At 42.8% G+C, this 23,290-nt stretch overlaps 1 protein-coding gene across 1 annotated transcript; it reads left to right on the forward strand.

The window, feature by feature from the left end:
* The first annotated feature begins 2,924 nt into the window (after positions 1 to 2,924).
* On the forward strand, positions 2,925 to 22,748 carry IPO13 (importin 13). Its single transcript, XM_053469330.1, has 20 exons — positions 2,925 to 3,690; positions 6,284 to 7,020; positions 9,475 to 9,615; positions 10,227 to 10,368; positions 10,757 to 10,923; positions 11,411 to 11,531; positions 12,463 to 12,610; positions 12,980 to 13,161; positions 13,569 to 13,595; positions 14,022 to 14,156; positions 14,604 to 14,747; positions 15,064 to 15,144; positions 15,508 to 15,645; positions 16,125 to 16,221; positions 18,193 to 18,245; positions 20,104 to 20,170; positions 20,541 to 20,599; positions 20,994 to 21,083; positions 21,650 to 21,831; positions 22,005 to 22,748. The coding sequence occupies exons 1-20, from the start codon at positions 3,634 to 3,636 to the stop codon at positions 22,099 to 22,101; spliced, it is 2,865 nt and encodes a 954-aa protein (XP_053325305.1). The 5' UTR covers positions 2,925 to 3,633; the 3' UTR covers positions 22,102 to 22,748.
* The last annotated feature ends 542 nt before the right edge of the window (positions 22,749 to 23,290 follow it).

Genomic DNA, 23,290 nt, shown 5'->3' on the forward strand with positions numbered 1-23,290 from the left:
TTACTGTGTTCTTTTATTTAATTAAATTACTTATTTAATTTATAATTCACCTCCTTTATTGTAATATTTAATATATTAAATTAACTAGTGATATGCTGGGATTCATTTCCAGGTAATTTTAGGTTATTATATTGTACTGCCCCCCACATTGATTTTGGTGATATAATCTGCACCATAATAACCAGACGTGGCTAAATGATGATAATTATGTGGGTTGTTAGCTTGTTTGAGCGGGGGCCCCATTACCTTGTTATATGAACGCACTGCTGGTTATGTCCTGTTTACCCATTGTACAGCGCTGCGGAATATGAATGTGCTCTATAAATCAATAAATAATTATAAATAATAATATGATGGCTTTAAAGTCCCTTTATGCGTAAGTCTATCCTGAATGTAAGGCTAAGGCCAAGGGGCAAATAAGACCAAGCAGCAAAATGCAGGTATTTCATTAAATGCCCCAGAATACGCTACGGGTCTGGCACTCCTTGCTCCGCATTACGCGGCTTTCTTCAGTCCCTTCCCCACTCACTCCGCTCAGGGATAATCCCGACTTTCCGCCTGGGCTGGGACTCAATCTTTTCCCTGCAGCGACTCCGGAGGGTGTCCCGAGATTACGATCTTTCGTGACCCCTGCGGGGCTTAAGCCCTTGGAACACCTTGTCGGCCAGGGGACGACCTCTCTGTTGGCTAGGCTTCATTACCTGCAACTGCAAAGCTTTTATCGCTCCTTGGCTCGGAAGCATAACGTGCTGCGTGACCTCTCCCCTTTTGAGTCCCTGTGTGTGATGGATGCCCCTCTATCCCACGGTATCTCCAAACTTTACAGCCTCCTCCTGTCCGCCCTGACCCCCTCACCCCCTGCATTCATGGGGAGGTGGGAGACGGCGCTGCAGGTCGTCCTTACTGAGGAACAATGGAGCAAGATGTGCATCTTTGCACATCGCTGCTCTCTCAGCGCTAAAGACCAGGAGATGTCTTATAAACTGCTAGCTCTTTGGTACCGCCCGCCTTCGGTGTTGTCTCGCTACCGGCCTGGGTCGACGGACGAGTGCTGGAGGTGCGGGGAGTCCCCGTGCTCTCTCCTCCATCTCTGGTGGAACTGCCCCCGTATCGCTCCCTTCTGGTCCGCCGTGCACGACTGCGCACAGTCCCTCACTGACAAGGTCCTCCCCTTCACCCCGGAGTTTTACCTCCTACAACATATGACGTTCTCCTTCTCCTGGTACAAAAAGACAGTTGTTAGGCACCTGATCACGGCCGCTAAGGCCCTCATACCTCTACACTGGGGTGATCCCTCCCCTCCCTCTTTTAGGGAATGGTTCCTCCGGGTGGACAATAAGCGCTCCTTGGAGGAACTGGCCCTGTCGGCTTCAAATGCGGTTGAGAGATACCAACGCACTTGGTTCCACTGGCTGGCCTATGCCTCTGGTCCCCGCGCCCGTTCCTTGCTGTCCCAGGTGTCTGCGGACTAATCTATAGCCCTTCTGTCTTGGCCCTCTGCCCGACGATATTGTAGCGCTCTGGTCCACATCCCCAGTCCTCTCCCCTCCTCTTGCCCCCCCCCCCTTTGTTCCCCCTTTTTTTTTTTTTTTTTTTTTTTTCTTCTTCTCCCTCTTCCCCTGCGCCTGACTTCCATCGCGTGCCGCTCTTGACTCTACCCGCTCGACCCCCCGTTCTCTTCTCTGCTGTTACGTGGGCAGTATGCCCGTGCAGGGTTTCCCCTTGACAGGCTGCTTCATCCCTGGCGCCTCTACGCCGGTAGTTGCGCTCATCTAGCGCTTAAGGCCACCGAGGCCATTCAGAGCTGAAGTTAGCAACCTTTGGGCTCCGCACTCCCTCTCTTGGGCGTGCTGCTTAAGACATGTGTCGGTCAAGGGTCTCCTGCTGTTATCTTGTCGCTATGCGGGCCACTGTCGGGGGGTGGGCTGTTGGAGTGATATTGTTCTGATGTGTACCAACTGGGATGTCACGGTTTGTTTGCTCCCCTCCCCTTTCTTTTCTGTATCCCACATATTTGAAAAATTTCAATAAACATTGATTTACCCTAAATGCCCCAGAAGCACCAATGATTTCCCTAAGCCATCCAATGTTTTCCCTAAGCCATCCAATGTTGTATTCTATAAAATTGTTTTAATTATTACAATTTTCAAGAAAAATACAGATTTCAGTATCAGACCACAAAAAAAAAAAAAAAAAAAATAAAGGGACTGCTCCTGGAAGTCTATGCCATTTGTCAACTATGACTTACCATATTTCACATGACTAAAGCAAACATGCCCATTTTAAAAGATGTTTTAAAAAGGTAGATAACTATTTTTTTAAAATAATGCCTTTTACTTGTTCTATATGTGTGTGTTATTACAACACTTAATTCCATCATTAGAACTGGTTTATTCCTATTGCCAGTTATTATTATTATTTGTTTTATATAGTGCTGTACAATAGATATATTATATGGATATATCTTATATATTTATATGTAGATATTCAAATACTTTCTAATGGCAATGTTATTTTACACGTTGGAAAATAAAATATCTCCCGGTTACAATATACAGTGCAGTGACAATATATATCTATGTATAGATTCCAGCACTGGAAACATGCTCCAATTAGCGATCATTTTTTTTACATACAAACTACATCAACCAGCATCCCTTGCGCCAGAGGTCCTTTTATAGGCGTTACAGAAAATCCCCTGGTTTTTGACACAAAGGGGGCACTATGTCAAAGAGGATATTTTTTTTATAATTGTGAAGCATAATGAATGGAGCTTTGCGGCTGCAGTTAACGGGGAAACGGATGGTAGAGAAGGATTGTTTGTGTGAAATGATTGTGAATATCAGACAGGCATGTACATGGACAGCCCGCAGCCATTAGCAAGGCCCCTGGAGGCTGCTGGGTGTCAGTCTGTGAGGCGCAGCAATGCTGTGATCTGCGGCGGAGCCGGTGGGTGACTGAGACGTACAGGGAGGGCGAGTGGGGCCTAAGGGAGACTGACACCGGACACAGCGCGGTCAGGAGTAGGAGAGACACACACTCACGGAGAATGGAGCACTTACTCTGCAGGACCTGAAGGGGATGACTTACTCATCGCAGAGGCTGCCCTCACTGCGGAGGCTGACGGGGTGCACTTACTGCACAGTCTGGGGGAAGGGTGCACTCACTGCAGTGCAGACATTAGGGTGCAGACACCACAGATCCTGAGTGTGAGTGCACACTCACTGCTGTATACTGACACTTACTTAGAGCCACAGACTGACTCAGTGTGGGATTGTTAACCCATTGTAGGTTGAGGGGTGTCCTTGCAGGAGGTGGGTTTCTCAGGCAGCTGCAACCGCCATTGCAGTGAGCTGAGTGTTCTCTCTGGCCCTCACTCTCTGAGTGAAGTTGGTACCACAGCTGCACAGGGATGAGATGAGCAGGACCATGTCCCATATGCACAGATATCTGGGCTGGAGTAGGTCTAGTGTGAGTGCTGGCAGGACAGTTATGTGCTGATTCACCTTCACTCTTTGAGTGGCATCTGCTCATCTGGGAAGACAGCATTCAGAGACAGGATAGAATACACAACAAAAGCCCTCCATCACTTCCACAGCAGCCTCCTCCCTCAGGGAGGTGAAGGTTTCAGCCATGGAGAGGAGGGAGGAGCAGCAGAGCCTGGAATTCACAATGGACAATGTGGAAAAGGTAAGATCCTGAGCTAAAAGCAACAATGCCCTTACAGTCAAAATACAATAAATCGGTAGCGCTGAGACCGTTACTATCTAACCCACTTGAATTCATTTTCTGCGGACTTCATCTCCCATCAGGCTCAGCCAGCCTGGGCACAACAATCCAGAGGTGCCGGGGTTTGTGTAATTGTTTTTTTTTTTTTTTAATGTTGGGACAAAATCACCCTAAATGAGTTACTTTCCCTTTAAATCACACGTAGGTATCCCATGGTTTGTCATATACATTACATATGTGTAACGGTACATCTAGCCGTGCCGTACTAAGGTTTATCATCGAATATATTGAGTGCTTCTCTCTGAACAACCCTGAAGCATAGTCTATTCTGGTTCATGCTGATAAATGCCCTTAAGGAGAAATTCAGTCTTCCCGCTGCTTAGTATTCCCTTTTCAGTATTTATTTTTTTATTATTCCTCCCCTGAGGTGTAGGAGTGGTTTGCAGAGCCTTGCCGTGTACAGATGTGCTGCTATCATAGGGGGAACGGGCTCGATGTGATATTTGGAGAGCTGCGTACGGTTGCTTTGTTGCTGTGCTCTAAGACGGCGTTGACCCTATAGAGCTGCACCGACTTTACATCGTTATACATCTACGTACCCGGAGGGGTTAGTCAGTAGAGGGGGCAATGGCACACATTGACTGGATACTGCATTGAAATAAATAAATCGGGGGCGTCTAAAGCATCGTGCCCGTCATCCTTACGTTATGATGTCATAGGAAATCGACTGCTAGAGCTGCAGGAACCTGTGATTGTAAAAGCCAACAATTTGTTCCGTCTTTATGTCAAAATGGAGTCGGGAAGGTTTTGTGTTTCCCGTTCATGTGGGGGATTTAAAGAGGCAGTGCCAATGTTAACTATTCACGCGTAAGAGACATAGAATACATTGGGTGTTATTACCGGTGCCAAACCGATGTGACCTTTGGGTAACATTCCCCTGGCGTGGATGGTCACCGGCTCTTTTGTGAATTTAAGTTAAATAGTCACATTAGTGACCGGTAATGCCAGCTGATCTCGGATAGTAAAGCGTATGTTGCATTTAACAACACTTTATTAATTCCACCCCGATGTGACGCGTCCACAAACACCAAATTGCAATATGGTGCCACGTTACGGAGGGCACCGCCATCATGCCAGACATCACAATAAACATTAAGAAATTGGAAGGAGAATCGATGTTCCCGTGCAGCGCTTGGAATTTATCACAGTGCCGGGCTTGTGAATTCTCCATGGTGAGCAAAGCTGTTACCAGCCTGAATTTGCATGCCCCTCTGTGGCATGTTTATTATATATAATTATATATATATGTATATTTATATATAGGAAATGTGCCATGGACCCCAGACCTAGCTCATTTAATCTTATTAGAGTGAGGTTGGAAACAACACCCATCACCCTCAGTAGCGTAAGAAATCTGTGTTTGAGATGGGCAGTATTGGCATTACACCCGAGCGTGATTTGACTTTTTTCAGCAGGAGGAATGATGTCGCCGTTACTAGTGCTGCGGGGATCGCATGCGATGCGATGTGACATGGCCGTACCAGCCTCCAGGGACACTGACTGCAGCAGCTGTGTGACCTCCGTGCCAGGAGCTTCCCGGCATGTGCATGAATTATACATGGGATATAGTAACAAGAGGGGGGGGGCTAGACCCTTGAATGCTCCCATTGGTGGAAAATAAATGGTGGCTTATTGAATGGGCGATAACGTGTTTGTATTTGCGTGGTTATCCAGCGCTTGGTGGATTTAGCATAGGGGTGGCTGTAATTTGGTGTTTTGATTCCTCTGCTAGGCACAGTCCTATTTTTTTTTTAAAGGCATCATGGGAGTTGTAGTTGCGCAATTGCCGGTGATCTATATTTGTGGTCATTTTATACTCTTTTGAAACGGGTCAGTGGTAACTATTGCTTGGCGGTTAATTATTAGGGACATGCTGCAGTCACGTTTTTTGTAATGTCAATAATTCATAGCCGAATATAAAAAGTATGTATGGCTGTTGTGATGTGGAAGTGTTAAAAGTGTAATTTAAGTTGTTGTTATGGTGTGATCCAGATAGTAATTTACTCACCCGGTTTCAGCAGGGCCCAGGAATTGCTGCTTGTTCGGGCCGGGCCACCAAGATGCTCTATATGTGATTTACTAACGTGAATTATTATATCGCACACACAGCAAGTTTTTGCTATATGAGTTTTGAAATCGCTGATGTTACGTTGTCCGGCCCGCTGTTGTATTAATTACATTTTTCATCTCTGAGAGCCTAGAATATTTAGAGTAAATTTCAGGACCTGATCTGCCCTTTTCCACCCATCGCTGTCCTTTTACCTTTGTTGTTCTCGCCTATATTAAGAGTTAAGCAGTTAAATTAAATCATTTTCTGCCAGCGTCCCCGACACACGTACTGCGCTTGTCAAAAGTATATGTTAACAAGACGATGAGCGGGACTGGACCGGGTCCTGTTGGTTGTTCAGCCTTGTTCCATTAGTTTCTAGTAACATTGACGACTCCTGTTACTCTGTATAATGTATCTTTTGTGTCTTTTTCTCTTTTTTTATAGGCTCTTCATCAGTTGTACTATGATCCGAATATTGAGAACAAGAACTTGGCACAGAAGTGGTTAATGCAGGCGCAGGTGTCTCCCCAGGCTTGGCAGTTTAGCTGGCAGCTCCTAAACAGCGGAAAAGTACCTGAAATCCAGTACTTTGGGGCCAGCGCTCTTCACATCAAGATCTCGCGCTACTGGGGAGACATTCCCACCGAACAGTACGAAAGTCTCAAAACTCAGCTGTTTTCTCAGATCTCTGCCTTCGCCGGCGGCTCGAAGATCGTACTCACCCGGCTGTGCGTGGCCCTGGCTTCCTTGGCGCTCAATATGATGCCGGACACCTGGCCGCACGCGGTCCCTGACATGGTTCAGGTGTTCCAGGCGGAGGACGGGCAGGCCGACTGCGGGGCCAGATGCCTTGCCCTGTTGGAGCTGCTGACCGTATTGCCCGAGGAATTCCAGACCAGCCGGCTGCCTCCTTACCGCAAGGGGCAAGTGCGGGGCTGCCTGGCGCAGGAGTGTGCCTGCGTCTTTCCGCTGTTACGGCAGCTGCTGCAGCAGAGCGACTCCCCGGGATTTGTCAAGCAGAAGGTGTTAAAATGTTTCTCTAGCTGGGCGCAGCTGGGGATCCCTCTGCCAGAATGCGAGGGGCTGACTCTGGCTGCTTTCTCTGCCCTGCGGGATCCCGAACTCTTTGATTCAGCGGTGGAAGCCTTGGTGAACACAATCTCCCAGCCCGATGCACAGAGGTGAGGTCTGCCACACCGGTGCTTAACTCTCTCCTTTTAATTTACTTTAATATCCCTTATTTACCTTTAGAAGAAGCTGCAGCTCCAGTGCTGCAGCGTTCTGTTCCTTTCACTGTCAATCACTGGCATTGATTTCGATAGGAACTCTTTCTTTGTGTCCAGAAGAGCTTGTCAGTCCCTCTGGAACGCCTGGGCTGGCCGTGGGTGTACAGAATGTGCGCAGCGGCCGGGAAAGAGGCATAAAGAGAGATTCTAATACATTTTTAATCATGGTGTGGGTTGGTTAAAAGGGCTCCATCACGTTTTAATTTTTGTGCCATGAAACTTATTATACTTTTTATGTTTGTTTTCAAGCATGTAAACGTTTGGACAGATTATAGTTTGTCTCAGAGACGGTAACCAGATGCATTCTTTATTTAGTATCGTGAATACAGGGTATTTAGACACTCGCCTGTCTCCTTATTACGGTGCTCTCGGGTCTCATCAAATACCATCCAGAGATTGGTGGCAGTAATTACGGAGCAACATTGATTTCATGCTAAAAGGCATATGTATGCCAGTCATATTTTACATTTCTAGAACCTTATGAAGATTTTTTTATTTTTTTTTGTAAAGAAAAAATAATACAAATATGAGCTTATCGTTACTCTTGAGCGCTCTGTATAATGGAGTTCATCTTAACATCAGGACTGATAAACTTTAACCACGGCTTGATTTCCAAAATTGACGATATGGAAATAAATGTCCTTGTTTTTGGAAAGAAAAGCAAGTTTTGTCCATTAAAGTAACATTAAATGGATCCAGAGCAGACAGGGGTTAATGTTATAAATGACTATTCTAGCTGGAAACGGCTGGTTTTTAATGGAATCTCTTCATAGGCGTACAGAGAAGGAATTTGAAATTATATATATATTTTTTTTTTTGCTTTCTTTTGCATCAAAATCAGGAAGGGTAGATAGAAGGGTTGACCTTGATGGACCTCTGTCTTTTTTCTGTGTTTGTGTGTGACTATGCATGCTGTGTCGTATGAGAATTCATAGTAGATGGAGCTTATAATCAGAAACGTATTTTTTCCTATAAAAAATGTATATTTTTACATGCCCTGATTTTGGATTAGGATTGTAGGAGGTGCACCATACAACTGGAGGGCCACAGTCATGCACTAGCTGCTTTAATCATTTTACCGACGGCCCCCGGGGCTCTTCAGCATCCTTCTGTCCGTGTCTCGCCGCTCTGCACGTGCTGTCACTCTACATATTGTATCCCTGCAGCGCTTTCACTCCCCCCCGTCCTCCTGTCATATGAATCCGCGCAAGCTCTGTGAATGTGTGTAATATCGTAGGGGAGATACCGCCGCCTGCATGATCCATCTCTGGGAATTGATACCTATTGCGTGGATTTTTATGATTGGCCGCTCAACCTTTCCGGTTGCCTAGCAACCACTTATCGTCTCTCGGTCCCTTCCTTGCCTGGGTTCACACCAGCATTAATAAAGGATTTAATTGCAGCTCTGAGATGCTGTGTTCTGTTTCTCGGGAGTGCAAAACCATTAACACTTTCCTTGCCAGAAAAGGAATGGCAACATTTACTCGCCCCCCCTTGACTGCAACATTAATTGGAGGTGGGGGAACCCGCAGTAATAGCAGATGCGAGAGCAGTGGCTTATGGGAAAGATCATGTGTGTTAACGCTCGGTTAGCTATATATGCTACATTTTTATGGCAAGGTCATGTAAAGGACAAAAGAATCTTTGTTGCAGATAATGGATGATGTACGTCGCCGTGATAACTGAAAGAAATGCATGCTACCTGTTTGTCTCGTAGTTGAGCCGTTTCATGGGGATTGGGATTTGAAGAAAAACAAAAAAGGTCATTTTTTGACAGTTAAAGGGACAGTCCCACAAAAAAAATACAAATTAAAGGGCTAAATATACATTATACACATGATAGATAAAAAAAAAAAAACAGAACAAAATAAAGCGCTTACCCTGAGGTAGCAGCTGCAGCTTCCCTCCTCTGTGGCCTGGTGATTCTTGCTCAGTGACAGAAGAGTGCGCTTATTGAGATCATTGGGAAAGCTTTCCAAACATGCGCGTGCAGCCTACACTGAGCCAGTGCTGGAGCTGACTGAAGGTAAGTACCGGTATATTTTTGGCATAAACTAATAATGAGATATCCCACACGTACAAAAAAAAAAGCTGCCGTGTTTTGCATGTGACCAGCCACAGGTTCTGTGCATTTGCAATATGAACGTAGGATATAGAACCTGAAATAAAACCTTTTTTTTCTGGCAACAGGCTTGGAGGAGAGAAATGAAATGTTTGATAAAAACAAATCAAACATTTCATTTCTCTCCTCCAAGCCGGATATATTGAGATCACGGAGTCCTTCCTGATAATTTGTATCCTGTAAACCATTCACCTTTGTAGTCTCTAAACTCTCGCCTTCTGTTCTAGGTACGTGAACACGTTATTAAAGCTGATTCCTCATGCGCTGAGCCTGCAGGACCAACTGCATCAAGCCGTGCAGAATGGAGACATGGAAACGTCACACGGGATATGCCGGATCATTGTTGCCTTGGGGGAGAATCATTCTCGGTATGTTAGACCTGTGCAGTCAGCCACATTGGATGTGTATATGAGTTATATTCTGTATGTAAGACTGGGTTTATAGTCACCGGTGTCTACCATGGGATCTGCACGATTCCTCCTCATTAAGTTCTCTCTTCTATTGTTCATCTGCTGATTATCGCCTCGGTAAACTTTTAAACTAAATGTCTACAAACCCATTACGCTGTTTGACAAACACGCTAAGTGTTGTAATGGTGACAGTTTCCCTTTAAATATGTCAAGGGTGGGATTTTGCTTGGGTGGGGCTTGTCTGGTTCTGGGCAGGGCTGACATGTAGCCACGCCCCCTGCCTTTCATGCTGTCTGATTGGTTTTATGGGCAAATACAGTCCTAGATATAAGGGGGCGGGAGGGGCAAACATTTCTTCTGTGCTTTCAGAAAGCCAGGTACGAGTAACTATCAAATCCTAAAATGCTTGTCAGGATTGCAGTCGTTGAGAAGTGGGTTAAACGCACAATCCCTGTGTTATATTTTAGAAATTTTTAGTTGCTCTTTCACTTTCTGTATTCTTGAAGCCATGGAGCATATGAAACCAGCTGTAATGTTCTCATACGGTGTCTACCTCTCTGTCTGTGTAGGGCCCTCTTGGATCAAGTGGATCACTGGCAGAGCTTTCTGGCTCTGGTTAACATGGTTATGTTTTGCACTGGGATCCCGGGACATTATCCAGTGAATGAGACCACCAGCTCGCTCACCTTGACGTTCTGGTATACGTTGCAGGTAACTTATATGGAAACTGTTGCATTCGTTTTAATAAAGGGAAATTACAGGTGTTACAAGCATGGGGTTTCACCTTAAAGAAGGATTTCCCATTGTCGGTCATGTCTTCTGTCGGATCCTTACTCTCAGAAGTGAGGATCTAATAGTGGATCTGTTTTGAGTGCTAATTACTCTGTAACTATACAAGAAAGGCCAGAGCAGGGATTTTCAATGCCATAGCTGAGCTGAAGACATGGGCATACAACCCAGACCCATTCTGATGCTTGCTTTGAGTTGTCGGGGTGCATTTACACGCATATCACTTAGGAAATCATGTGGTGTTAAAGCAAGTTAGTTTGTAGGGTTTATTTTATGAATGGACTATTTATCATTAACCCGACTTTTTCAGGATGATATCCTCTCATTTGAAGCAGAGAAGCAGGCGGTGTACTTGCAGGTATATCGGCCGGTGTATTTCCAGCTTGTTGACGTACTTCTACAGAAAGCTCAGTTTCCAGCTGATGAGGAGTATGCTTCTTGGTCCTCGGATGAAAAGGAGCAGTTTCGCATTTACAGGTATTGACTCTTTTGATTTCTGAATATATAGAGGTTCAAATCTTATATAGACTCTGTTGCTGGTTGTAAACATCAGCATTGGTAAAAAAAAAAAAAAATTACATAATTTTAAAGATCTGCCTCATAACTTTTTATAATCCTACATTGATATCCTTGCTATATCCTTTTAAGCCTTTGAATTTTAGACACACGAGGTCAGCATCTTAGAGTATTTGGGGAACTTCATAGTTGGGGGATGTAAACATGCATGGGATAATCATATGGCTCCTGAATATAAGATGAGACTAACGACTGATTAAGGTAAATCAGGAACAATGGGCAGACTAGACGGGGGCCGAATGGGTTTTATCTGCCATCACATTCTATGTTTCCTTGTTAAACATGTACAGTGTTTTATACAGAGGTTTTGCCTTTCTGCGTCATACTGGGATACCAGACATTTCGGGGTCTGTCTGATATAGGTTGTCCTGCTTCTCCTCTCTTGCAGGGTGGATATATCAGACACTTTGATGTATGTGTATGAAATGTTGGGTGCAGAGTTGCTCAGTAACTTGTATGATAAACTCGGACGGCTTCTCACCTCGTCGGAGCAGCCAGCATCATGGCAGGTACGTTCCACATTGACATTTTATTAACGTTATGTTAAGTGATCCAGAAAAAAACTGTGAAATGCAGCAGTATAGGCAGACATTAGAGATGCCTAAATATGGCTGTTATGTGAAACCTTGAGATGTGCCTTTTACAAATCCAAGGCATTTTAGAAAATGCTAAAGCGGGAATTGCTAAGATCAAAACAATTTCAGAAGCCGATATCCAGTTGGCTTCATGGTATTTTAAGCCAATCAGATTTTTAAGTCATGCTTAACGGCCATACATGCGCTGAAGGGCGCTAATGACAGCTGTTCTCTCTGCAAAACAAGTAAACACTTCAGATTTTCTAACGTTATGTGAATACACTCGTATAAGGGGAATTAAATTGTTACATGTCAATAAGTCGCTCTTGAGTTCTACTAAGATGTGCCGCCATGCTTTGGAACCATATTTAATCAGCTTATTTTCAACGGGATATTCTGTGGCTTTTCGTTTTATTTAAGCTCCGGTGGGTTGTTGCCTTTTTAATTCAGCCTCACGTCTCTATTTTCTCATAGGTTTAACGCTAGAACACAAGAGCAATACCAACAGGACTCTATCATTAAAACATTTACTGATTAGCATTTGTTAAGTAGCTTAGCGGGTGTTAAAACTACCTGGTGTTCATACAGCTATGCATACAATTTGGCAGCAGCTTGACACGTTAAAGAATAGATTTCTTCATTCCCTTAAGTGATCTTATGTATTTTTTTCCAAATTCAAAGCACGGTTTCCCTTTGGAAATGTTCAGAACGTAACCGTCTCTTGTTGATTCATCAATCGCAGAGTTGTCGACAAGGCATTTTCTAAAGGAATTGCTTGTGGTCTGATCGGCTTTAAGCACTCGGGGTATTGAACCAGACTACGTGTACAGATATTAGATTATTGATTGATTCTTCTTCCCTGTAGCACACAGAAGCTTTACTGTACGGCTTCCAGTCCATCGCGGAGACTATAGATGTTAATTATTCAGATGTGGTACCCGGGCTCATTGGTCTTATCCCTCGAATCAACATCAACAACGTGCAACTTGCAGACACGGTCATGTTCACTATTGGTAAGTGAGAAAGATAACATTTAACCATTTTCCTCCTAGACATTATTTCCTAACAAACTGCTTATCAGTTGTCATGGAAAATAAGAGAGAGTTAGCGGAATAGATAAAAATAAAAGCGGGAATACCAATACAATTGTGTTCAGTTGGAAGTAATGTGTTAAAAAAAAAAATGAAGTCTTAATTCAAGTAGGCAAACATTCAAGGAACTCCTAAGTGGAAGCTATTAAGTGAAGGTGAAGGTTGATAGCAGTAAATGTTTATTCAAATGTAAATTTAGTGCCTCGTTTGGTTCAGTGCTGGTCATATGGAAATTATTTTAAAACGCGCTACCCGTCTCACCGCGCATGTACTGTTTCGGCGTTCTCCCAGGTGCCCTCGCGGAGTGGTTGGCCGATCACCCGGTGATGATCAGCAAAGTCTTGCCTTTAGTCCTCCATGCTTTGGGAAACCCAGAACTCTCTGTTTCCAGTGTGTCTACCCTGAAAAAGATTTGTCGAGAATGCAAATATGATCTAACCCAGTACGCTGCCAACATCGTGGCGGTCTCTCAGGTAAAGTCCGGGGATCCCTTCAACATGTCTCCAGTGTTATTTCTCACTTTATTGTTGTCTTAAATGAACAGCTTTAATATTTGTTCGTTATAATTGTTTTACAATTATATATTTTTAGATCTAAGTCAATAAAAACACCATATATTTTACATATGTGATGGAAAAACAACATTTTCTGTTTTAGTTAATTTATGTCTATGTGATGGCTATAGATAACCAAATTCTGGTTCAAAGTTCTAATTATGGCGCAGTTACCATGGAAACTCATGGAATGGTTCTGCTAATTGCTGTGCATTTTATACTTTGCATCAAAATTGCTTGTAAACGTGTTAGTACTTTAGTTTGGTATTATACTGTACTGCATGGGGGGAAAAAAGATAATAAATAAAATCTTTTCTCATTCACAGGATGTATTATTGAAGCAAATCCACAAGGTAAGATAAATCAAAATATAGCGGGATGTTCATTTTAAATGTGTAAAACACGGTCTTAGGATTTACTTATTTACACCTTATAAGCCCAGCTTTTCCTGTTCAAACACTATTTATACATTATTTATTGATTTATATAGCGCTGTACAATGGCCAAACATGACATAACAAGGGTAATGCAGTGCTGATGTGTTCCATACATTCTGCACCACTTTCAGAGCCTCACATCATGTTCTAGCCGAGTGCTTTCTCTACTTTATTTCTATCGTACCGCCTCCCACGCTATTATATTTTATGTACGTCCTTTGATCGTTGAATACGCAGCCCAGTTCAGCAGTGTAGGCCGTGTTCTGTATGAACGGAGTGTTATGTTGTAGGTGTTGGGTGCTTCCTCTCCTTCAGGATCTCTTTTCTTGCCTCTTCCCCCAGACCAGTCAGTGTATGTGGCTGATGCAAGCCCTGGGATTCCTGCTTTCCGCCCTGCAAGTAGAGGAGATCCTTAGTAACTTGCATTCATTGATCACCCCGTACATACAACAGCTGGAGAAGCTGGCCGATGAAACTGTGAGTAATTCCTGGCTTAATTCTCCTTGTAGAATGGATTTTGTAAGTTCTGCTTCGATTGAGTTTCCAGTCTTTGACATTCTTAAACAGTCTTTCTCAAGGAGTCGGGTATTAATGGAACAAATCGGTGGCCAGTTTTGCTGTTTTGTCCCAAAGGCCATTTACGAACAGTGAGCGTTATATAGATGGGTTAAATTTCTTCTTTCTATCTTCACAATGCATAGTAAAAAGTCTACTTTGTTGTGTGTTCCCTGTAAGAAGTGCTGAAATTGCTTCACAGACTTTGATGTGTTATATAGGACTAACCAAACACTGTATAGTTAAAGGTTTGGATCGAAATGTTTCATCTAGACTCGTCTACAGGCTCTTGTCTAAGTCTTTTTTTTTTTTTTTTTGCATAGCTCCTTACTGATGAATGCTAACATGCTTTTTGTATTATATCCACAGCCGAATCCATCCAACAAACTGGCCATTATCCACATCCTTGGGCTTCTCTCCAACCTTTTCACTACACTGGATATAAGTCACCATGATGATGATCATGAGGCCACAGAGGTGAAGAAACTGCCAGTCGTGCAGGGACCAAACCCAGTGAGTACCCCACTTTAGGCAGTCTTGGATGTATTTATAAAGATAAATTATAGGCCATGGTTATAACTGTAGATTGCCTTAGAAAACTGTGATGTTTCTGACATCACAGAACTTTTTACCCAAGAACTGTTGTTTGTAATTATCACCAGTTGTGTATAAGGCTGAAAACCACCGCTTTCTAACATAAAACTGTTTTCTAACAATTCTATTCCAGAAAAAGTTGCTGATCACATGCCTAATACCCCTTAACCCTCTATAATTTTAGATCATGCGTTCCCACTAAACCACGGCTTTATTGTCCGCCTTCCTTTTGCAGGTTGTGGTCGTACTGCAACACGTTTTCCAGCTCATCAGAAAGGTTTTAAGTACCTGGCTGAATGATGCACAGGTTGTGGAGGTAAGTAGCTGCTTTGTTTGTGTTGATTTCCTATATATGTTCCTAATTTTTCAAAATCAAACAATAAACTACGCTGGGGAATTAGTATTTTTAGTGAATGGGATTAGCATTATGACTGGGGTCTGGGTTTCTATTACACATCCTTTCCTAGTTATGAAAAATCTGTACCTGCGGTATGGTAATTAAATTGTAAAAACTTAATATCAGGATGGATTCAGGAACTTGTGGGACCGCGCTCGATATACACACAGGTTTTAGGTACATTCGCAGATAAGTTTCTTTCTTTCTTTAAGTGATAGATCCATTCTGATGAATACATACCTTGTGCATTCACACGCTGTATCCAATCCTCTTCCCCCGCAGGCAGTGTGCGCCATCTTTGAGAAGTCGGTGAAGACTCTGTTGGATGACTTTGCTCCCATGGTCCCCCAGCTGTGTGAAATGTTGGGGCAGATGTACAGCACGATACCGCAAGCTTCGGCCATCGATCTCACGCGCCAGGTAAAACAGTCGCATATCGACCTGCCTTCTTCAGGATTATGCTGATATTTTTATATAAACATTTTAATTTTTTTATTGAAAACATTAAAACTTTTTAAGAATTTAATTTCAAAAGTTGATAAAGTAACTATGCATCAAAGGGCAAATGTAATGTGTTTGCCCTTTGATGCATAGTTTCTTTAACGATTTACTAAGCCTTAAAAAATAAGTTCTTAAATGTGGATGTTATCAATAAAAAATAACATGCTGGAACATGCTAAAATAGTATATATTTGCAGGTAATGTGCAAATATATACTATTTTCACATGTTTAGACCAAACAGAATTCTGTTGACGTTTTTTATTTTTATAAATACAGAAGGTGCAAAGTAAAATTAGATATTCTGAGATTTTTATCAGTGAATTAATACCCCAATAAACACCAAACAGCTGTTTTTTTTTTTTATCAAGTCTGAATTTTACCCCCTTGCCGTTTACAGATGGTTCATATTTTCACCAACGAGCCGGCTCACTTCCCTCCAATCAAGTCCCTCTTCCTGCTGGTCACGTCGCTGACCCTCAACCTGTTCCAGCAAGGTTAGTTCTGACGAGACGGGTACCAACATGCCAGTCGGCTTAGCCACTTCTGTCTCGCCTGCGGTTGGTGGGTTTGGTTACAAATATTCCAGTATGAGAGGAGTTTGTCGTCAGAAAATAAGTATTTCTAATTGTAGCTTTTATTTTTAAAAATATCTTCATATCTTCTTCTGGCACGATCATATTGATGAAGTTGGAGTAGGAGAACTCGGACGTTAAATGATTTAAAAAAAGCTATCCAAGATGGCAAAATGGATACAAGCAATCGCAGAATCAAGACGGCTTTTCTCAATGTACTTATATTATAAGAATATACATTAGTAACGAAGATCTTGTCTGTAACAGAATGAAACCAGGATAGCGGAGAAAGACCCTACAGTATTTGTAGCATCCTTTGTAAGTAAATATAGAGCGAGGATGCCGGTTTGGGTTCACTAGAATGTGACCCCTGGGTCCGGCGTTGCCAACAGCGCAGATTCTAAATGCTGTTACAGATAATCTGTGAAAGCAAACACACCAGGTACGAAACCCTCAGATCATCTAAAATCTAATGTACCTTTGGCACTTGGTCAGATGTCTGTTGGAGAGGCATCAGAAACCGTGTTGATGTTCTGCGGACAAGTAGATTGATCAAGACCTAATTTAGAGGGTGTTTCAAAGAATTAATCTTAACTCGTAAACAGGTAGGGCAGATGCTCTTACACGAGTGCTGGGTGTGTTTGAATAAAGGACTCGTCTTATAACTGAAATACCGCTGCGATCTGTGATATTGTATGTGGTAGAGACGCCTTTCTATGTATTTGTATCACTGATAGTTGTGCCTATACTTGTGTGTATTTAGTGGCGGTGCACATAAGCATATCCAAAGTGAATAAAAGGGTCAAAAGGGGTCAAAATCCCTTACATGTGTGCGATCCTCACTATGACCCTTGTATAATATACATGCAGTGGGAAAGGTGACATTCAATGTTTCCTTTTTCTAACTGGCGACTAATCCTTTTGGTGATCTTAAACCCTCTGAACGCCAGAAAAATGAGAGAGCCCGACGGCTGGGTTACGGGAAGACACTTCTTACCCGAGACTCGGACGCTTAAGTGTAATTTGTTTCCATCCTCCTGTCCAAAGCAAAATATCTACATGAATGGAGCTGTCTGTTCATCCTGCGCTCTTTTGATGTCATCGTATCCTCCCTGTATGCTTATGAATTGCTATCAACTGAAGCAGGGTCTTGGTAAATGTAGGAGGCCAGAATGATGTCATAAAACAGGAAGTCAGCAAATACTTTTTTAACCTTATCAGGCTCTTCAAATGTCATGTTTTAGGTTTTTTGCCTTTTTTATCTCCTTTGTGCTGTTTTTTTCCTCTATTGATGATTTCTGTAACTGCTTCTTCCCATCTCTTTATAAATGTTTTGTATGAGATTGGATGACGTTGCGTTGTATGAAAACCTAACTAATGTTTTCATCTGAGATACATGAAGACAGACACGTTGCCAGGTCGTCACCCGCCAAATGATCACGTTGCTACATTGGGGGAACAGGAAATAGAGATTAATGCAAAAAAGGGAAACTTTAACCGTTAAAAGAAGGTTTAAAAAAAAAGGAGCTTGCACTTTAACCTGTCTGTTCGCTCTGAAGACGCCGTATAACCCAGACCTCTGCAGGGATGAGCTCCTGACCACATGTATTTGCTAAGCAGAACATGGGATGGTCGGGGTCCAAAGCATCTTCCTTTTATTTAATTTATTCTTTCTGTTTTTGGGTTCTTCAAGTCTCATAATTTTGTTTCTTTGACCAATTTCAAATTGTTCATGTCTTTTGCACCTCATGCCTCGTCCTTGCACCTCACTCCCGTGCCCCGTCCTCAGCCCCTCCACCTTCCCTTAACTTTCTGTATCACATGACTTTTATATGAGATTGAGTTGCTGTTTGTATAATTTTTTCTTAAGTTACATCTTTATTATATTTTTAGGACCCAGGGACCATCCTGATATTGTTGATTCATTTATGCAACTCCTGGCACAGGTGTGTTTTTGAGTTTATTTCATTCACTTTTCTTTCTTTCTTGCTCTTTCTATCTCTTCAATTTCCTTCCTCCTTTTTTGATTCAATTTAGCTTTCTGTTCTCTTCCCTTTTTTTCTTGCTATGATTTCTTTCAGTTCAGTAGCGTTTCTCCATCAAGTTTTGCACCAGGTCTTGGGTTTTAAATTAATGGAAAACAAGTTCCCGGTGTGTTTCTATAGCCTGCACATGGAGCCGGCGCGAAACGGTCCTTATATTGTGTTTGGGTACGGCACCAAAGGGGGCTTTAGCGGCTACGGATCCTCCCCTAATGTATGGCGGAGCACCTTTTGTGGAATGTGGTCCACTTTGGTCACTTGCGTTGGGGGGTTACTGAAGGATGCACTCAAATCAATGATTTAACCTGGAAGTACCGACTCATACTCACAAAGCAAACCGTATCTGTGTTTCACTGTATAGAATAATTCACAAGGAATTCTGGAAGGTCTGTCTAACCTGCGGGTGTCATCGCTAATTATATAGTACCATATAGCATATAAGTATATATCCAAGTACTAACAATGCTATTCTAGTTTTTTTATATGCCATTATTTTTAAGGCATGTATTATGTTTTTATCTATTTTTATTATCCGGCCTGAGATGAAAAAGATCAGGTTAAGATTAAACCTATTTGATCAATTTTAGGGAAAAACATGGGTGAAGTGTTGATAAGTACAATTATCTGCAGGAGCTGAAACGCATCTGTGTATTTTATTTATGGGCAAATTATACTTCAATACTGATATAGAAGATGCTAAAATTCATGGTAAAAAAAAAAAAAAAGGGATGTCGTCTGTTACACAGAACGTCGCTAGAGGGAAGGGAAATGAATGTTAAGAACCAATTTTATTTTACTTAAAATACCCCAGCCATATTATATATATAATGTCTTGTAAACAAAGGTGTTCTGATTCCAATCCCCCAAATAAAAGGTTTTAATTTATGTGGGGGGGACAGTCCCAGAACAAACAGAGCGTTGAGAATCAAGTCCACGAAGTTTCAGGTCGCTTTAGAAGGTATGCCCGGGAAATGGGCCAGGAAAAGTGTTCCCATATCAGAGGGTCTAAACCCAGACCGATACGCTTTCAACTTTTCTTTTAGTCATTACGGCATTTGTTCTTTAAGATCGGATCTTCGGTGTTAAGTTCTCGGACAAAGAGGTTCTATAATCCAATATCCGGAGTGTACGCGTCTTATCTTGGTTTAATGTTTTGTTACAATGCCTGTCCTTTAAACATACGATCTACATAATAACACAGAGTGAATTATTGTAACCGGGACCACAGAGCGCGTCCTGCTGACTGCTTCAGCCGATGAATTGAATTATCCACTGATTTTGGAACATATTCGAGTACTTAGTAAGCACTGTACTGCGCTTTATTTCAAATGGGGGAAGGGGTCGCATTATTAAAATTCCTGACATTTTTACCTGCGCCCCCATCAAAATAGATACAAGCGCCTTATGCGCATGCTCATATGGGGTCTCGCTGGGCCGCCAGAAAATATTGCTTGAGCCATAGCCAGCTGAAGGTGAGTATCCAGACTTGTGTATTGCTGAGGATGGCATGTATTCCAACGGATGGTCGGGGGGGGCAGGGAAATAAATATAGAAATGGCTCTGATGAAGCCTTTAAGCACTAAAATTCATGAGCCGATACTGGTGGCTCGCTTACCGGCAACAAACTACTCGCAGAAAGACCCAGCTCTTACCCACCCGGCCCATAGCGGCAGTCACTGCAGGTAAGTGGCTACCGTAACGGAGGCGATTTAGGACTTTCTGGAAAGTTCTGTTTATTGGTTGTATCTGTTACGCTTTACAGGCCCTGAAACGCAAGCCCTGTCTCTTCTTATCCAACGAGCTGGATGTCAAGGCTGTCTTTCACTGCGGTAAGTCCAAAAAAGATCCGATCATTGCCGGCACCTAATACAGAGTTCATTTATAGGGAAGAATCCAACCGAATCCCAGAGCAGTGAAGACCGAGCTGGCGCCCTGAACCCTTTCAGTTCTATTTGAAAGGGACGTTTTTGGGAAGCGCATCGTGGCCCCTGTGTAGCCGTAGCGGCCCGGCTCTCGCGCCTATTTAATTGGCATCACCGAGGGGTTGCGGATGCTGCTGCCCAACTAGCCGCGTGCTTTCTGTCCTCGTAGAGAAATATATGGTTGCTGGTTGCAGCTTGCCCCTGGACCATGGCTTTTGTACCCCGCTAATTTTTTTTAAAGCTTAATTTTTTTCTTTCTGCTTGCTTTTCCATACAGCCGTCATCTCTCTGAAGTTTCCGGAAGCACCCACTGTTAAATCCAGCTGCAACTTCTTTGTGAGTATATTTATGGTAGCCCAGCAATTGCTATATATGTGCCATATATACATATGTCTATAGAATATATCGGGAATTTTGGGCTTGAACACTCACTTTTGAGTGGTGAGGGATAGATGAAGTTAGTTTCGCTTTCTTTTAAGTGAGATTGTGTCGTTTGGAATCCCTACTGGCTACCAGGGACTGCCAGGCAATATATATATATATTTATTCACTGGAGATTTATGAGCTGTATATGTTTAGCGTCCTTAGCGTGGCTTTAGATTTAGAATTCCAGATTTCTCACCTGATTAGTGAATGATATGGTATTGATCTTGAAAAAATGATTTTTAAGGTTAATCTTGTAAGTTTTTTTTTTTTTTTTTTTTTTTTTTTTTTTTTTTTTATATCCCAGACTGAATTTTTGCCGCGGTGCAGTGAACTCGCTCCTGTGGGACAAGTGATCCACAACGATGGGAAGATTCTGCTTCAAGCCACACTAGAGGTGAGAGTGCAGATCATGCCATTAACTCTTAAAGCTTAATTCATCATCTAGAAGAACGGTCTTTTTCTTCCAAGTTACTCGTTAAGTCACTCCAACGATGGCAAGGTTTTTCTCGCTGGTGGCCGTTTCGGCAGCACAGATGGACTTGATATAGTTCTACATTTGTATGAAACCGCAGCGTACAGAAATGCAGCACGCTCGTTCTATACGTGTAGACAAAAATATCATACCCTCTGATTTATTGATGACAAAGGTGAAGGTGATAAAAATAAACTAATTAAATCTTAGCTCAGCATTATAAAAGCAGAACAAAGCTGAGGTCTTCTGATCTGGTTTCAATCCAGTTATCTGTAGGTCTCTGTGTGTTTAAGGGCATAGTATATTTCAGTACCAGTTTATACATAAATTCAATACGGTAGACAAAACATTGCTGTTAAGTGCATTTGGTTCTGAAACGGATTATAATGGATCTACGTTCTGTAGCACAAATCAATGTGGTTCGATCGATATCCATGTACCCGTTACGCTTTCTAACCACCTGCTGCTTTGTATGATTGTACGTGAAGGGGATCGGCGGACAGGCGTCGCGCAACGTCATGGACCACTTTGCGGATATCATTTTCTGCATCAACAAGAACTGTTTTTCGTATCTCGTGGTGTGGATGAAAGAAGTGATGCAGCAGGACGGCTTCCCCTCGCCTCGGCTCACACGGGAGCAGAAGGACAACTTCAGCCAGCAGATCCTGAGGTGGGTACGGCCCCTGCGGACGGAGGACGTAGGCTCTGTAGGTCAATCGCATTTAACGCGGTTATTGCTTGGCCCTAAGCAGAGTATTATGGCGCACCCGTTAACCATAGCCGCGCAGCGTGAGTTTGCGGGGGGTGAAGTTAGCTCTCTAACTGTTTGTTATGCCTCTGCAGGGAGCGTGTGAATAAGCGACGGATCAGAGACATTGTGAAGGAGTTTACCCTGCTGTGCCGTGGGCTGCATGGAACAGAGTACACTGCCGACTATTGATCATCTCCAATGGCGGAAGTCCCCCCCCCCCAAAACTGGCAAACACATCTGCGATGGCTGCTCTGTCACCAAGTGATCAAGCACAGTGTGTTTTTCTTGTTTGCAATAGCTACCAACACCCTTGTTCTATTTAACCCCTTGTGCTGCTGGTATGCCTGTAGCTGTTGGAAACCCAGGAACAGTTTAAGATCCAAGCAAAAGACCACTCAGTTCAGGTGATCGGGCCGAGTGCCCAAGCCCACCTCCTACGGACACCATAAATGAGTGAAACCAATAGGGGTTGCCGTGGGATGATATGGGGTTAATGGAACGCTCCCTATTGGACATGTACAAAGCCCCAGTCCATGATGGCGCCATTTAAGCTCCTGTGTGTCTGCTGCTTCCCTTCAGATTATATTATTATCAAAGAGCATGAATGCAGGTTTTAATCGGTCTCGTCCATTTCCGCTGGATGAATTAGGACTTTATAGACTTGGGGTCCTACAAGATTGGTATATATATATATATATAAATACGTTTGTGATGTTTGAACCCGGGGATGTCTGCTTGGAAATGTCAGTAAAGAATATATTTAAAGTACTTATTGACTGCTGAAGCATGCCAACCTACCACTATTAAAGCAGCCATTCCTTTCTCCTTGCACAAAACCCCTTGAACAAAGGTGTCATTTTTCCATTTTTGGTTTTTATTTTATTTTTAATAAAACCTGTAGGATGCCAACAAGCCGACTGGCACTCAGTGGGTTTCAGAAAGCAAACAGTAAAGATAAAAAACCTATAACCTTTATTTAAAAAGAAAAATAAAGTATCCAGCTGTATTTATAAGGAAGCTTATAACTTCGTTTTGTGAAGTCACTTATACTTTAGAGTTCTGCCACTTTTCCCAAATCCTATGTTTTATTGTTCGGTACACTAAGTACTAATGGTGTAAATAGACTATATAATATGCATAAAAACTTACCTTCTGCATGCCATAGGAGTAGCGATTTTAGCTTTAGTGATTTAGCAGGATCTGCCTGATTATTCCTCCCCATTACGTTATCTCTCCCTAAACGTTAAGTTGGTGATTGTTGTCGATTGGCTCAGACAGCCGTAAAGCACAAGCAATAGGTACTTTAAATAAATCAATGTAGTGACGCTAAAAGCTGTGATGGTGGCAGTTCCCCTTTTAAACATAAAGTTAGTGTGCT

The sequence above is a fragment of the Spea bombifrons genome, chromosome 6, assembly GCF_027358695.1.
Source record: "Spea bombifrons isolate aSpeBom1 chromosome 6, aSpeBom1.2.pri, whole genome shotgun sequence".
Lineage (NCBI taxonomy): Eukaryota > Metazoa > Chordata > Amphibia > Anura > Pelobatidae > Spea > Spea bombifrons.

Coding starts and splice junctions, on each gene's coding strand:
- IPO13 (XM_053469330.1), top strand. CDS start 3,634: ATGGAGAGGAGGGAGGAGCAGCAGAGCCTGGAATTCACAATGGACAAT. Junction 9,616..10,226: donor TTGGGGGAGAATCATTCTCG/GTATGTTAGACC, acceptor CTGTCTGTGTAG/GGCCCTCTTGGATCAAGTGG. Junction 14,157..14,603: donor AGAAGCTGGCCGATGAAACT/GTGAGTAATTCC, acceptor TTATATCCACAG/CCGAATCCATCCAACAAACT.